Source organism: Arctopsyche grandis, chromosome 1 (genome assembly GCF_051622035.1).
Source record: "Arctopsyche grandis isolate Sample6627 chromosome 1, ASM5162203v2, whole genome shotgun sequence".
Taxonomy (NCBI): Eukaryota; Metazoa; Arthropoda; class Insecta; order Trichoptera; family Hydropsychidae; genus Arctopsyche; species Arctopsyche grandis.
In genome coordinates, this window is record NC_135355.1 from 1,043,679 (window position 1) to 1,058,608 (window position 14,930).

The window sequence follows — 14,930 nt, forward strand, 5'->3', positions numbered from 1 at the left end:
TCCGGTTCCGATTTCAATTCCAATTTCGGATTGCGATTTAGAGTTATGATTTCTGGAAAAGACTTCGATAATGGTTTGATGTAGTTTATTGAAATGTAAAATTTGCACGTGGTGGTTCAGCGGAGCGTACGGAACACAAGTTGTCCGAACGCCGTCTGCTCGCTGACTCTGTCGACCGTCGCGTATTTCCGCTTGGGCCGACACTAATGCCAATTCGTCAATAATGCCAATCGACAATCAGTTAATAAGACTGTTTGCCACACGTCATTACAAAAGTCGGAACATAGTCCCACATAGGAAAACTGTTGAACAATACAGTTATTCTACAGAGTTACAGCATTACTGACGAGTCGTTTACAATAAATCATAGCTCTTAAAATAATTAAATAGAGGGTGAATAATGAAACCTTTGCCTCATCCAGTGTGAGGATAAAATCAATTTATTGGTTCAGTAATATTTCAACTTATAGGTATACCTCTGGTGAATGTTGTTTCTATTTACATTAAAATTTTTGAAATCTCCTTTGAAGCTGTGAATAAGCATTACAAGATAAGTTTACTTTAAAGAAGAGAGAGTGGACTGTATATGGTTTAAAACTTAAGCATTCCTCATCTTGATGTTAACTTAGACAATACAATGTTGACACTGTTACAGTTGTCAAGACAGATCAGCTATTACCGATCAACTAAACTTGATTAGTGAGTGTAATGCTCCTAAGTTAACTTGATTTCATCAACAAGTAGCACAAACATTGCTAAATTAAAAGTAAATTGGAAAGTCATTCATTCATTCCTACAAGCAGGAAATGAAGGCGAACTATGATTATAGATGTCTCTACGTTAAACATCGAAATGTTCAGTATTATAATATTTACTTATTCTATGATTCACATAAATACTATAAACAGTAAGAGTTAACTTATGTTTTCATAACAAGAAACATAAGACCTGCGGATGACTCCCGGCAGGTTATAATTAAGTAGACATGAAATAATTTAAGATGCTCCATTAAGTGTGGCTTGGAGACTAACATTAACAAATCATGAATCTAATTTTAACTGTCAAATTTGAACAGTTTATTTTAAACTCGGATATAATCCTTCCGAGTGATGACATGAGACAAGTCTTATATTATAAAGACAAAATGATTAGATTAAATTCGGAGATATATACTGCCGAATGTTAAAATGAAAATAGCTTAAATTATACACACAACACAATTAAAGTGAATTACGGAGTACTACTATTAACATTGAATGATTTAAACTCATGATTACATCTAATAAGTAATATGAGTTGGGGGTAGTGTCTTCGGGTTAAACTAAGCTACCGAAGTTGACGGAATTGAAGCTGCTGTTTCTCCTCCCTCTTGCTGATCTTCCTTCCTGTCAAGTGGTCCTTGTGGTAGAATCGGCAATGGCGCCACTAGATGACTGGACCGACGAAACTCTCCGCTGGCAGTAAAGACGTCGACGACTCGAACTCTGCCATCTGGTCCGGGATACAATTTAGTGACTCGACCCAAGACCCATCGGGTTGGCAGCATGTGTTCCTCCTTTAACAGGACCATTTGACCCACACTCAGATTGTTGCTCGAGTCCTTCTTCCATTTGTGTCGTAACTGCAAAGAATGTAAATATTCCGCCGACCAACGTTTCCAAAATGCTGCTGTGGTCAATTGTATCTGAAGCAGATTGGCATGGACATTAGTGTTATATTTAACCTCCATTGGAAGAGCGAGTAAGGATCTGCCAATTAAGAAATGTCCAGGTGTGAGGGGTAAAAGGTCTAGTGGATCCGAAGACAAGGGACTAAGAGGACGGGAATTCATGCAAGCTTCTATTTGAGTCAATACCGTACAAAATGATTCGAAATTTAAGGTGGTGGCCTTTAACACCTTGTTTAAATGAATCTTCATGGATTTAACCGCTGCTTCCCACAGCCCTCCCATGTGAGGCGCCCTTGGCGGGTTAAACTTCCAACGAATTCCTTCGGAGGCTACATACCGTAGTAGCTTCTCCTCATGAGGACGTTCGTAAATTAATTTTACTAAATTAACGAGTTCACGACTTGCACCGACAAAATTAGTAGCATTGTCGGAATATATCGTATTGGGCCTGCCACGTCTGGCTACGAATCTTCTTAAACAATTTAAGAAATTTGAACTCGTTAAGTCTCCGACAAGTTCCAAGTGAACTGCCTTACTGGAAAAACACACAAAGACACAAACGTAACCCTTAATTATCTTAGAATTCTTATTGCAACCACTCTTCACAGGAAAAGGTCCTGCGAAATCTATCCCCACATGACTGAAAGGAAAATTCGCAGTGGTACGTTCAAGCGGGAGTAATCCCATTAATCTATTGTGTGACAGTGGTTTATTTCTGAAACAAATGACACATGAACGCACCACTCCTTTGACAGTATTATGTCCGGCCAATGGCCAATAGGTCTGCCGCAATAACGACAGTAAGGCTTGAGTACCCAAGTGAATATATTTCAAGTGCGCATCTCGGACAATCATGTGTGTAAGTTTATGCTTATTTGACAAGATAATGGGTGACGTTGATAGAGTTGTTCCCAGAGGAAGTCTACTTCCAACACAAATTAAATTCTCGTGGAATAGAGGGGACAATTTAGCTAATTTACTGCTACTGGGAATTGGATGTCCCTTGCTCAGCAAACGATATTCCAATGGAAATGATTCCATTTGCGATAACCTTATCAAATTATTTAAAGCATCTTTTAATTCTAAAGCGGACGGTTCGTTATTTTCTTTAACGTTTAATTGTTTATTCCTTAGTGGCCGACGAACATATGATAAAACTCGAAGGAGTCTTGGAAGATGAGAATATTTATCTATCCAATTATTTTCCCTCACAAGGGTAGCGTTAGTGACTACCCTTCTCTCTGGAAGATCTATTGTGATCTCAGGAGGTCTTCGAGGCCATCGTGATTCGTCTAATTTCAACCAACTAGGGCCGTCCCACCATAACGAATTATGATTTAATTCTGATGGTTGAGTCCCTCGAGAAATTAAATCTGCTGGATTGTCTGTAGAGGAGACATGGTACCACTCAATGGGTTGAGATATTGATTGGATTTCGGCCACTCGATTGGCAACGAAGGTGGTCCATTTACATGACTCTCCTCTAATCCAATGCAATGCGACGGTTGAATCCGTCCAATAATATTTTTCATTAATATGAATTGTTAATTGGTCTATTGTTGACTTCATTAACTTTGATAATAACATAGCGGAGCACAGCTCTAAACGCGGAATAGTTACAAAACTGAGCGGAGCGACTCTCGAACGAGAACACACAAGATGACATTTGGAATTTCCCAATTGATCAGTACATTTTACATAAATACAAGCACCATAAGCTTTCTCGGATGCGTCACAAAATCCGTGTGCCTGTATATTAATGGCATTATTTAGTATTATCAATCTAGGAATTTTATAAAGTTTCATGACTGTATTGGATAATTGACAATCTTTCCATTTTTTGAAGATTGTCTGAGGAATGAATTCATCCCAACCAATGGTTTGTTGCCAGACAGATTGCATTAATATCTTATAATTAATTAACAATGGAGATAATAGTCCTAATGGGTCGAAGATCTGACTAATTACTGATAAAAAGTTTCTTTTTGTTATATTTTCAGTCTCGACTTCGGTTTGAACCTTAAATACAAAAACGTCTTCCCGCGGTTTCCAAAATAAACCTAAAGTTTTGTGTGATTCGTTAGAGAAGTTAAAATCTGAACAATCGTCAGCTTTAACATCCGTGATTATATCGGAGTTGTTCGATGTCCATTTGCTTAAGGGCATACCGGCTGATAATAATATGGTTTCCAGTTGAACCTTTAATAATTTACCAGCTTCAATAGTATTAGTTCCCGTGAGCAAATCATCAACATAAAAATCACGTTCGATCACTTTACTAGCGATGGGATATTTGTTTCTATTCTCCTCTGCTAACTGATTTAGACATCTAGTAGCTAAAAATGGGGCTGAAGCAGTTCCGAATGTTACTGTATTAAGCTTGTAATGCTTGAATTTACTCTGGGGATCTGTTCGCCAAATGATTCGTTGTACATTTTTATTTTTCTCTGCTATTTGAATCTGTCGGTACATCTGCTTAATATCCGCAGTAATCACGTATTTATGGAGTCGAAAGTTGAGTAGTAAACTTAACAAATCTGATTGGACACTAGGTCCCACCATCAAAATATTATTTAGTGAGATATTAGACGTTGTCTTTGCGGACGCATCAAAAACTACACGATATTTAGTGGTAAGGCTAGACTCCTTAACCACGACGTGATGAGGTAAATAACAATGAACCTCATGTGCCTCCGGAGGTTCACACTCTGACATATGTCCTAAATTTATGTACTCTTCTAAAACTTTATTGTATTCCATTTTTAAATTATTATTGGCTAAAAAACGTCTTTCCAAAGTTTTGTGTCTTTTCTCCGCAATGTGCAATGAACTTCCTAATACTACCGGGGAATTTTTATATGGTAAAGCTACACAAAATCTACCGTTTTTATCTCGTGATGTGTGTGCTTGGAAATGTTCCTCACATCTTTTCTCCTCAAGAGATTGATGTTTTACCATAGGAACCTGGTCGATCATCCAAAAGTTTTGAATGTGACTGTCTAATTGACTTAAGCCTATGTGGCTCTTCCCTGGAGCATTATTTACTTCGGGATATGGACCAACTATTGTCCATCCGAATTCGGTATCCTTTAAGATAGGCATACCTTTTCCTAACTGGATGGTTCCTGCTTTCATAGCATGAACGCAAATCTCGGCGCCGAGCAATAAATCGATTGGCGTCGGTTTATTCCAAAGGGGATCTGATAACTTGATTCCCGCTGGTATTGAAATTAACTGTTGATCCAGTTTCACAGTTGGAATTTCGCCAGTAATTTCTGGTAATACCAAACACAACACTTTGGTTGAGTAATTAGTGGTTGAAGACCTTATGGTCACCTTGGTGATGTGACGAATGCTACTTTCTTGATTAGCGATACCTACAATTTTTTGAGAGATTTTCTCTAATTTGAAGTTATTCTTCTTAGCGAAAGATGTGGTAACATAGTTGACTTGTGAGCCGGAATCTAATAATGTGCGACCCTTAACGACCGTTCCATTGGACGTTATAATGTCTACTTGTACCGTGGGTAAAATTATCTCCCTTTGAGAGAAATAAGTAGAATGAGCATTAATTGACTTCCTTCCCGTATTATTTGAACTAAATGTATCGTCCTGATGCAACAAAGTATGATGGTTTTGTTTGCACCTTAAGCAATTATAGTTAGACTTGCAATTTGTTATCTTATGCGATGAATTTAAACATTTAAAACACATGTTATTAGATTTAACGAATTCATTTCTTTCCATACTGGATTTTGCTTTGAATTTATCACATTTGCCTATGAAATGATTATTCCGACAAAATGCACATGCGTTTACCTTACTTGATGGGTTTTTATTCGCGACATGAGTTCTCCTGATTCGTTGACGGTTATGAGGGAATTCTTTCACCGTAATTACCGATGCAGTAGATTGTAATACGTTACATCTATTCTGCAGAAACGTTTCTAACTTCTCGTACGGTGGCATTTCTCTGTCAACCAGAGATGTTTCCCAGTCCTTTAATAAACTAAATGGTAATTTCCTTAGAACTAAACATGTTACCCATGGATCTAAAATTTCTCTCGCGTAACCCAACGATTCAATGTTTTTAATACACACTGTTACCTGATTCAATAGATTTCTCAATTCGATATGTGATTCTCTTGTGATTAATTTTAAGTCACAAAGTGAGTTAATCCTAGTTTTGAGATTAAGTCTTGGTAAATTATATTGCTTGTCTAAAATACTCCAAGCTATTTCGTAATTGTCTGAGCTAATATCTAAACCTGATACAGCTGCCAAAGCGGGACCGATTAAAGATTGATGCAAATATTGCAATTTCGTGACATTCGAATATTCCGTTTTGTTTCCTATTATATTCTTAAAAGCTTGTTGAAACGATTGCCATTCAGATGGATCTCCCTGAAATGTGGGAATGGTTAACGTCGGTAACTTATCTCTAGCAAATTTAATTGTTGCTTGCTCTACCTTTAGTTTACAATCTTGAATGGATTGTCTCTCTAATGCTGCTTTAAGATTTTGAATTGTCATTGTGATTATGTAGAACTCTTCGTCTATTTGATCCGCCTGCTCTATATCTGTGATGTTGTCTAAATACTCATAATGGAGTTTTTGGAGATAGTCGTATGCTTTTTCAATAAATTGATACTGTCCTTCATTTATTTCGGAGATTCTGTCTATTTTCTCCTGTAGTCTTTTAAACGCGCCCGAATACCTTAATTCTATTGACGTCATTGTAACTTCTACTTTATTTTCTTTCGCTAATGTTTTTATCGATTGAGTCTGACTTCGAGTCTGATGTATTCTAGAGCTTGACCTGTCTCTAATAGGTTCTACGTCCCTAGTTGGATTTCGACCTTTATGCGACTGGGAAGTCGAAGCTTCTATTTCCTCGTTTTCAGCACTTGACATTTGTTTCAGAAAGTTGCACTATTTCGTCTCATAAATACAGTTATTCTCTACTATAGCTGTCAATTGAACTATTCGTAGAGATAAGGTAATAATATTCAATGATTCACCGTGAATCTTAATATTCTACTTTAACTATTATCACCAGAATCTATCCAACATATTTTGGAAGAAATAACAACCCTAAATTGGTGGGTGCTTGATTTAAACCACTTTGGGGCTACAAGTCTTGTGATTTATTTTAAATCACCACTGTTTCATCACACATTATGAAACAAAGAGATCTACCGATGTATGAATATGCCGGTATGTACTTGATTTAATCCACTTTGGGGCTACAAGTGTAATTCCACATTTATCGTGGAAGGGGGGGGGGGGGAGGGTGTTTCTACACACATTAAGAAACAAAGATCTACCGATATGAATATACCGGTATGTACTTGGTTTAAGCCACTTTGGGGCTACAAGTATAATTCCACATTTATCGTGGAAGGGGGGGGGGGGAGGGTGTTTCTACACACATTAAGAAACAAAGATCTACCGCTATGAATATACCGGTATGTACTTGGTTTAAGCCACTTTGGGGCTACAAGTATAATTCCACATTTATCGTGGAAGGGGGGGGGGGGAGGGTGTTTCTACACACATTAAGAAACAAAGATCTACCGATATGAATATACCGGTATGTACTTGATTTAATCCACTTTGGGGCTACAAGTATAATTCTCCACGTGCTTTGCTAATTTTACACTACATCTGATTTTACACTTTTAATACGAAATTCGATGCGACCGATGAAACATTCCTTCGTAGCGCGATATTATTTTATACAATCGCGTTAATTAATTGTTATACTTTAAAACATATTTTAAAACTGACCTACCCACATGATTGCCTTTTGAACAGATTGCCTGAGATTGAATACATTCACTTACTTGAATATCCTTTACGATGTTTATGTGATCGTTCCGATAATTTTGGATTACCTCTGTGTCCCATGCGTCTTTGTAGGTTATGTTTTTATTTATATATTTTCTGCGTCAATCACGCGGTCATGTACCTCTGTACATCAATTAATATATTGCTGAAATAGAAGCAAACATGTTATTAGTATTGGAAAGGTATGGATAGTAACAAAGGAACGATACCGATTTCTTAATTGACATCCATTTTTTCTCGACCACGTTTTTTCCTATTGGTTTGTCCGTTTGGTGTTGTGGCCTAGGTTACTGGTGTCCGGTTCGAAGTGACCATCATGGAAAAGACTTCGATAATGGTTTGATGTAGTTTATTGAAATGTAAAATTTGCACGTGGTGGGCCAGCGGAGCGTACGGAACACAAGCTGTCCGTACGCCGTCTACTCGGTGACTCTGTCGACCGTCGCGTATTTCCGCTTGGGCCGACACTAATGCCAATTCGTCAATAATGCCAATCGACAATCAGTTAATAAGACTGTTTGCCACACGTCATTACAAAAGTCGGAACAATTTCCAATTACGATTTCAGTTGCAGTTCCGAATTATTTTTTCAGTTCCGGTTCCGAATGCTTTTATCAGTTCCGGTTCCGGATACCTGTTTCAGTTCCGGTTCTGGATTCCGATTTCAGTTCCAATTTCCAATTCTGATTTCAGTTACGACTCCTAATTCCTTATTCAATTCCGATTCCCGACTCCTAATTCTGTTTGGCTGACGTTTTTTTTTTTTGGATTCAAATAAATTTTGTTTACTATTAAATGTTTAAGCGGTTTATATTATAAGTACTGAGCGAAGCCGGGCAAAACCACAATTTGCTTTGTGAATATCTCAATTAAAATGATTTTCTTTCAAGATATCAATCGTTTAATTGACTCTCCCTGTACGTACATATTATATTATACAGTTGAGGAAACTCACTTTCATGAATCTGGGAAACCTCAGCATTGGATTTGTGCCAAAACGCAACTGGAGCAAATCGAGCGGGGTCAGAGCTACTAAGTCCATGAGAAAAGCTCTGGAATTCAGATAGTGTCCTGCCAGTTTCCTGGAGTCATAAACCATCAAGCCCTGCTCCAGATAGCCGGTCCTCAATTGAACCACCAGGTCAGCCGCAAACACCAAGTCCGTGAAACAGTCGCAGGAAAACCAAACAGTCGATGCCAATGCCTGGTTGAAATGATTATAAGGACATATTAATTAGAAAAAAATATATTATTTTCATTAAATCTAATTAAAATCAATATTTATATATACATATAAAGTCAAATGTGTCCCATCGTAATGGTCGTTTTCGGATCAATATCCGTAGCGATAGTCTTAAAATAAGTACAATTTCAATTACCTTTAAGCTTTTATTGTGTCGTTGGGTTCGATTTCGCTTTAATTAAAATTTAATTGTCTTATTCATACTATTGATTTTGAAATGTTTATTTAATACTTAGAAATGTTCAAATAATTAAAAATAATTGTAATGTTTACATATATATAATACGTATTTTCATACATGAATAAATTAAATTAAAATATAAGTTATTTGTTTTAAATACATCATATACAATATTTTCAGTTGGCTGGATAAACATTAAAATACCTTCACTATTCGCTTACATATGTATATTAATTTGAATTTTCATTTGGTGCAAATACATATTTTACAAATAAAATTAAAAAAATTACGGTAAAAAAAAATCTATACATATATATTTACCTAGGTATACATATATGTATACAATATTTATTTATTTCTTATATAATATTTCATGTAGATGTGAAGCATTTAGATTTAGATGCCAATATATCAAAAGCTAAAAGAAGACCTAAATTCGCAACACGTACTGTGGTACACCTGAGCCAGGATATTCTTTATAAACGTTCGCAATATCTCTTCATTGACATTCAATATAATTTAACAACAGAATTATTACCTTATCGGATTTGAAATCGTTCATTCCAGATACAATATATAAAATTGATACTTTACCAGCTTTATTCCCGATAACTAACCACCCGTCGGATAGATCGGCGATATACTCGGTTGACGTTTACCAAAGTATTATATGCATACCGAAACGGCCGTAAAATTCAAACTAATGGGCGAACATCGATTGGCAACGACCAAAATGGGTCAAATAAATAGACGAACGTCTCTGCGCGAAGAAAAAATAAATAAAAAGCCTGAAAGAGCTGAAAATTCATAGGTACGAGCGCGGACAGAATACCCAATGCAAAAAAAGCCCATTCGGAACGTTTCCTTTTGTGCCCTGTATAAGAAACCGACGTTTTTATTTATGTATTATCGGAAAAAACTTCGGTAGAATTATACAGCACTAGCTATAAGCATTACATAGCCAATTGTTGCAAAAATATAATATTTATATGTATTCAAATTTTAGCTTTATTTGTTCCATTTAATCTAATCTTCTACTATATAACGATTAATATTTATTTGTTTGCCTACTTTAAAAAATTTATATACATACATACATATGTATGTATGTACATATGTACTATCTAATTGTACCTACTATTACTATTTTTTGCTTTCAACTTTCATTCATCCGGGAAACGCCGATCAATTCCTCTTTATTATATAGACGCTCAAGTTTATCGACGAAACGTGTACAATATTCTGAACAGTCTAGAACACGTTTACATCACAAATTCATACAAACATACTAAAATAACAAACTCGTCAAATCCCCATTGAAACCTTACAGTATCTTCATAGCGTATGTAAATATATATGTATGTAAGTGGTTTGACTTTTTTTACAAAATATTTTAAAATTACATTTTTAAGCACTGAACACTCTCAGTTTTTAATTAAACGTATAAAAAGTATCGTTTAAAAATTTGAAAGCAGCTGTTAAATTAAGGTTTTCTCGAGCGTTTAAGATATGAGATCAACCTTAGGGCTTTTGGGACCTTTCTGAAAATTCCCTCAATTTTCTCGCAATTCGCGAACAAATTTTATCGGTCGGGATATTCGTTCAATTTTGCATGTCGTTATTATACGTACTACCTGTCTATTGGTTGAAAATATATGTATTTTAATATTTAACACTACATTTTTCGTAGCTATCATTTATCGTACCTACATACATAGGACAAAAATCACATTTAAATTTACATTAATTTAAATAAAATTTTATTAACAGTAGGTACATAAAAGTATGAAACAATATAAAATGATGCTATTTTAATATTATTTCTGAAAATATTAAAATCGTGAATGTCTATGCAGATTTGACCACACTGTGCGGCGGTGAAAATCTTTATAATTTTTTATTTATTTAATATTCTAGCCAAAGTGGCTTACAAATATTGTTTTATTTAATTACAACTGTATGAGATATATGTAGAGAATTACTGGAAAAATAGAGCCTAATCCATCGACGTATGTTATTACTTTATTTTTTTATATGTATATATACATATATATATTTTTTTTTATTTCAATCGAATATGAACACTCGCTGTACAGATCGTTCCAAATCGATGAGTGTACTAATACATATACAATACAATAATACAAACAATACAAGCACTTTATACAATGCGAATTCATACAAACATCATCCACAGTGACATCTATGGAGAAATTTTTGCAGCAGTTTTTAAAAATTGTCTAACCTCAAGCGCTGAATAACTTGAGATTTGCAAGAGAGATCTGAAAGGAGATGCCAATTCACATGAAATTTTTCAATAAAAATCAGAAAAATTGGCAAACTCTGATAGGAAACGATCGACCTGGAGTCACAAACCAAGGTATGGCCAACAGCTACTAGTGGGAACCGAACCGTGAACACTCTGCTCGAAAGCATAATATGCTAACCAGGGCCTACGATAGGGGGGGAAGGGTATGCAAATAACCTGGGCCCGGCTTTCAAAAGGAGCCCGGGGGCCCCGCAAATAATATGTATATTTTCAGCAAAATTATAAAAGCATTCTTTTTTTAGGCCTTTATACTCTTGGGGTTTTTTGAACACTAAGCAAAATGGTATAACTATTTTCAAGTAACGGATTTTACCTACTTATGGCATTATAAAATTTAGGGAAAGATCCGTTCTGGTGTTCGTCATTATGTCAAAAACAAATTAGTAAAGTAACCCTTGGCCGATTCAAGCAGGTAACTAGCAGACTACTACTAGTCTACGCCACTGGTGGTATATACATATATATAAATATACATACATCAGGCTTTTGCGTTGAAAATAAGAAAAATGCTTTTAATTTTGACCGTGTGGGTCGGTTGGTAATTGATCGATCAATTACAAGAGGCATGGTGAAAGTTTGAGTGTCGTTTGTGCTACTTATAGAGGTGTTTCCCTTAGGAATTCCCGTCTCCTCTTGTGTAAGGCAACACCTCATTTCCTTAAGAGTCCCCTGGCGAAGGAGAAGGCGAAGACGCCTTGGAATGTTCATTACTTCGTTTTAAGCAGGTGGCAGCTTCGGAAAATTTATTCTAAAGGCAATACAGGTGCGCGATTTGAATTATCGCCTCGGAAAAGCCGCTTTGCCAATTAAGCTCCAGCCGGAAAACGAGTTACGCGTTGTTTTCGGAATTCGATCAAACAAACAAACGTTTAAACTATCGGCACAATTGGGTTAATCACCTCCAGCCTGATATAGAAGTCTCGAAATGCATGCAGTATGAATATCCGGAATAGTATTGGAGAAATAGTACAAGCTATTTCGTTTTAAAACAATATAACGGGCAGCATTACAATAACGAACTGATCTTTTTCCATTGTGAGAGACATCCTTCTTCATATTTTTCTTATAAGTAAAGAGCGGACCAACTTTGCACCATTCATTGTTCATTGTTCGTCGTGCTTTTTTTATGCTCTCTAGCTCTGTAGTTTACCCCGTTTCCTGGAAAATAGACCCAAAACGCTTCCGGTCTTACCTCTACTTATAAAGATGCTTCGCTAATACTAAGGACAACATTTGATATAGGAAAAGGGGACCTTTCTCCTCACTCAAATCTTACTCAAGAATGGTTTTACTGATCAGTCCGAAAGTTTTCCAAAACGTTTCCGGTCCTATATCTACTTATAAGGATGCTTCGCTAATACTAAGAACAACGTTTAATGTAGGAAAAGGGGACCTTTCTCCTCACTCAAATCTTACTCAAGAATGGTTTTACTGATCAGTCCGAAAGTTTTCCAAAACGTTTCCGGTCCTATATCTACTTATAAGGATGCTTCGCTAATACTAAGAACAACGTTTAATGTAGGAAAAGGGGACCTTTCTCCTCACTCAAATCTTACTCAAGAATGGTTTTACTGATCAGTCCGAAAGTTTTCCAAAACGTTTCCGGTCCTATATCTACTTATAAGGATGCTTCGCTAATACTAAGAACAACGTTTAATGTAGGAAAAGGGGACCTTTCTCCTCACTCAAATCTTACTCAAGAATGGTTTTACTGATCAGTCCGAAAGTTTTCCAAAACGTTTCCGGTCCTATATCTACTTATAAGGATGCTTCGCTAATACTAAGAACAACGTTTAATGTAGGAAAAGGGGACCTTTCTCCTCACTCAAATCTTACTCAAGAATGGTTTTACTGATCAGTCCGAAAGTTTTCCAAAACGTTTCCGGTCCTATATCTACTTATAAGGATGCTTCGCTAATACTAAGAACAACGTTTAATGTAGGAAAAGGGGACCTTTCTCCTCACTCAAATCTTACTCAAGAATGGTTTTACTGATCAGTCCGAAAGTTTTCCAAAACGTTTCCGGTCCTATATCTACTTATAAGGATGCTTCGCTAATACTAAGAACAACGTTTAATGTAGGAAAAGGGGACCTTTCTCCTCACTCAAACCTTACTCAAGAATGATTTTAATGATCAGTTCAAAAGTTTCCCAAAACGCTTCCGGTCCTATCTCTACTTATAAGGATGCTTCGCTTATACTAAGAACAACGTTTGATGTAGGAAAAGGCGACCTTTTTCCTCACTCAAATATTACTCAAGAATGATTTTAATGATCAGTTTAAAAGTTTCCCAAAACGCTTCCGGTCCTATCTCTATTTATAAGGATGCTTCGCTAATACTAAGAACAACGTTTAATGTAGGAAAAGGGGACTTTTCTCCTCACTCAAACCTTACTCAAGAATGATTTTACTGATCAGTCCGAAAGTTTCCTAAAACGCTTCCGGTCCTATCTCTACTTATAAGGATGCTTCGCTAATACTAAGAACAACGTTTAATGTAGAAAAAGGCGACCTTTCTCCTCACTCAAACCTTGCTCAATAATGATTTTACTGATCAGTCCGAAAGTTTCCCAAAACGTTTCCAGTTCTATCTCTACTTATAAGGCTGCTTCGCTAATACTATGAACAACGTTTAATTTAGGAAAAGGGGACCTTTCTCCTCACTCAAATCTTACTCAAGAATGGTTTTAATGATCAGTTCAAAAGTTTCCCAAAACGTTTCCGGTCCTATCTCTACTTATAAAGATGCTTCGCTAATACTAAGAACAACGTTTAATGTAGGAAAAGGGGACTTTTCTCCTCACTCAAATCTTACTCAAGAATGATTTTACTGATCAGTTCGAAAGTTTTCCAAAACGCTTCCGGTCTTATCTCTACTTATAAAGATGCTTCGCTAATACTAAGGACAACATTTGATGTAGGAAAAGGGGACCTTTCTCCTCACTCAAATCTTACTCAAGAATGATTTAAATGATCAGTTCAAAAGTTTCCCAAAACGCTTCCGGTCCTATCTCTACTTATAAGGATGCTTCGCTAATACTAAGGACAACGTTTAATGTAGGAAAAGGGGACCTTTCTCCTCACTCAAATCTTACTCAAGAATGGTTTTACTGATCAGTCCGAAAGTTTTCCAAAACGTTTCCGGTCCTATATCTACTTATAAGGATGCTTCGCTAATACTAAGAACAACGTTTAATGTAGGAAAAGGGGACCTTTCTCCTCACTCAAATCTTACTCAAGAATGGTTTTACTGATCAGTCCGAAAGTTTTCCAAAACGTTTCCGGTCCTATCTCTACTTATAAGGATGCTTCGCTTATACTAAGAACAACGTTTGATGTAGGAAAAGGCGACCTTTTTCCTCACTCAAATATTACTCAAGAATGATTTTAATGATCAGTTTAAAAGTTTCCCAAAACGCTTCCGGTCCTATCTCTATTTATAAGGATGCTTCGCTAATACTAAGAACAACGTTTAATGTAGGAAAAGGGGACTTTTCTCCTCACTCAAACCTTACTCAAGAATGATTTTACTGATCAGTCCGAAAGTTTCCTAAAACGCTTCCGGTCCTATCTCTACTTATAAGGATGCTTCGCTAATACTAAGAACAACGTTTAATGTAGAAAAAGGCGACCTTTCTCCTCACTCAAACCTTGCTC

General features: G+C 36.3%; 2 protein-coding genes across 2 annotated transcripts in view; both read right to left on the minus strand.

Moving 5' to 3' along the window:
* The window catches only part of LOC143911065 (uncharacterized), a 165,683-nt gene that overhangs the window by 10,890 nt on the left and 139,863 nt on the right, over nt 1–14,930 (minus strand). The window contains 1 exon segment of the mRNA XM_077429792.1: nt 8,475–8,723. Within this exon segment, the coding sequence (XP_077285918.1) occupies nt 8,475–8,723 (249 nt within the window).
* LOC143922415 (uncharacterized) lies at nt 47–7,953 on the minus strand. Its single transcript, XM_077445641.1, has 2 exons — nt 7,146–7,953; nt 47–7,019 (listed from the first exon to the last, which is right to left on the minus strand). Exon 2 carries the CDS (start codon nt 6,581–6,583, stop codon nt 1,322–1,324), a length of 5,262 nt encoding a protein of 1,753 aa, XP_077301767.1. The 5' UTR covers nt 6,584–7,019; nt 7,146–7,953; the 3' UTR covers nt 47–1,321.

Excerpts from the sequence above, each read along its gene's own strand:
- LOC143922415 (XM_077445641.1), bottom strand. The coding sequence starts at position 6,583 with ATGTCAAGTGCTGAAAACGAGGAAATAGAAGCTTCGACTTCCCAGTCG.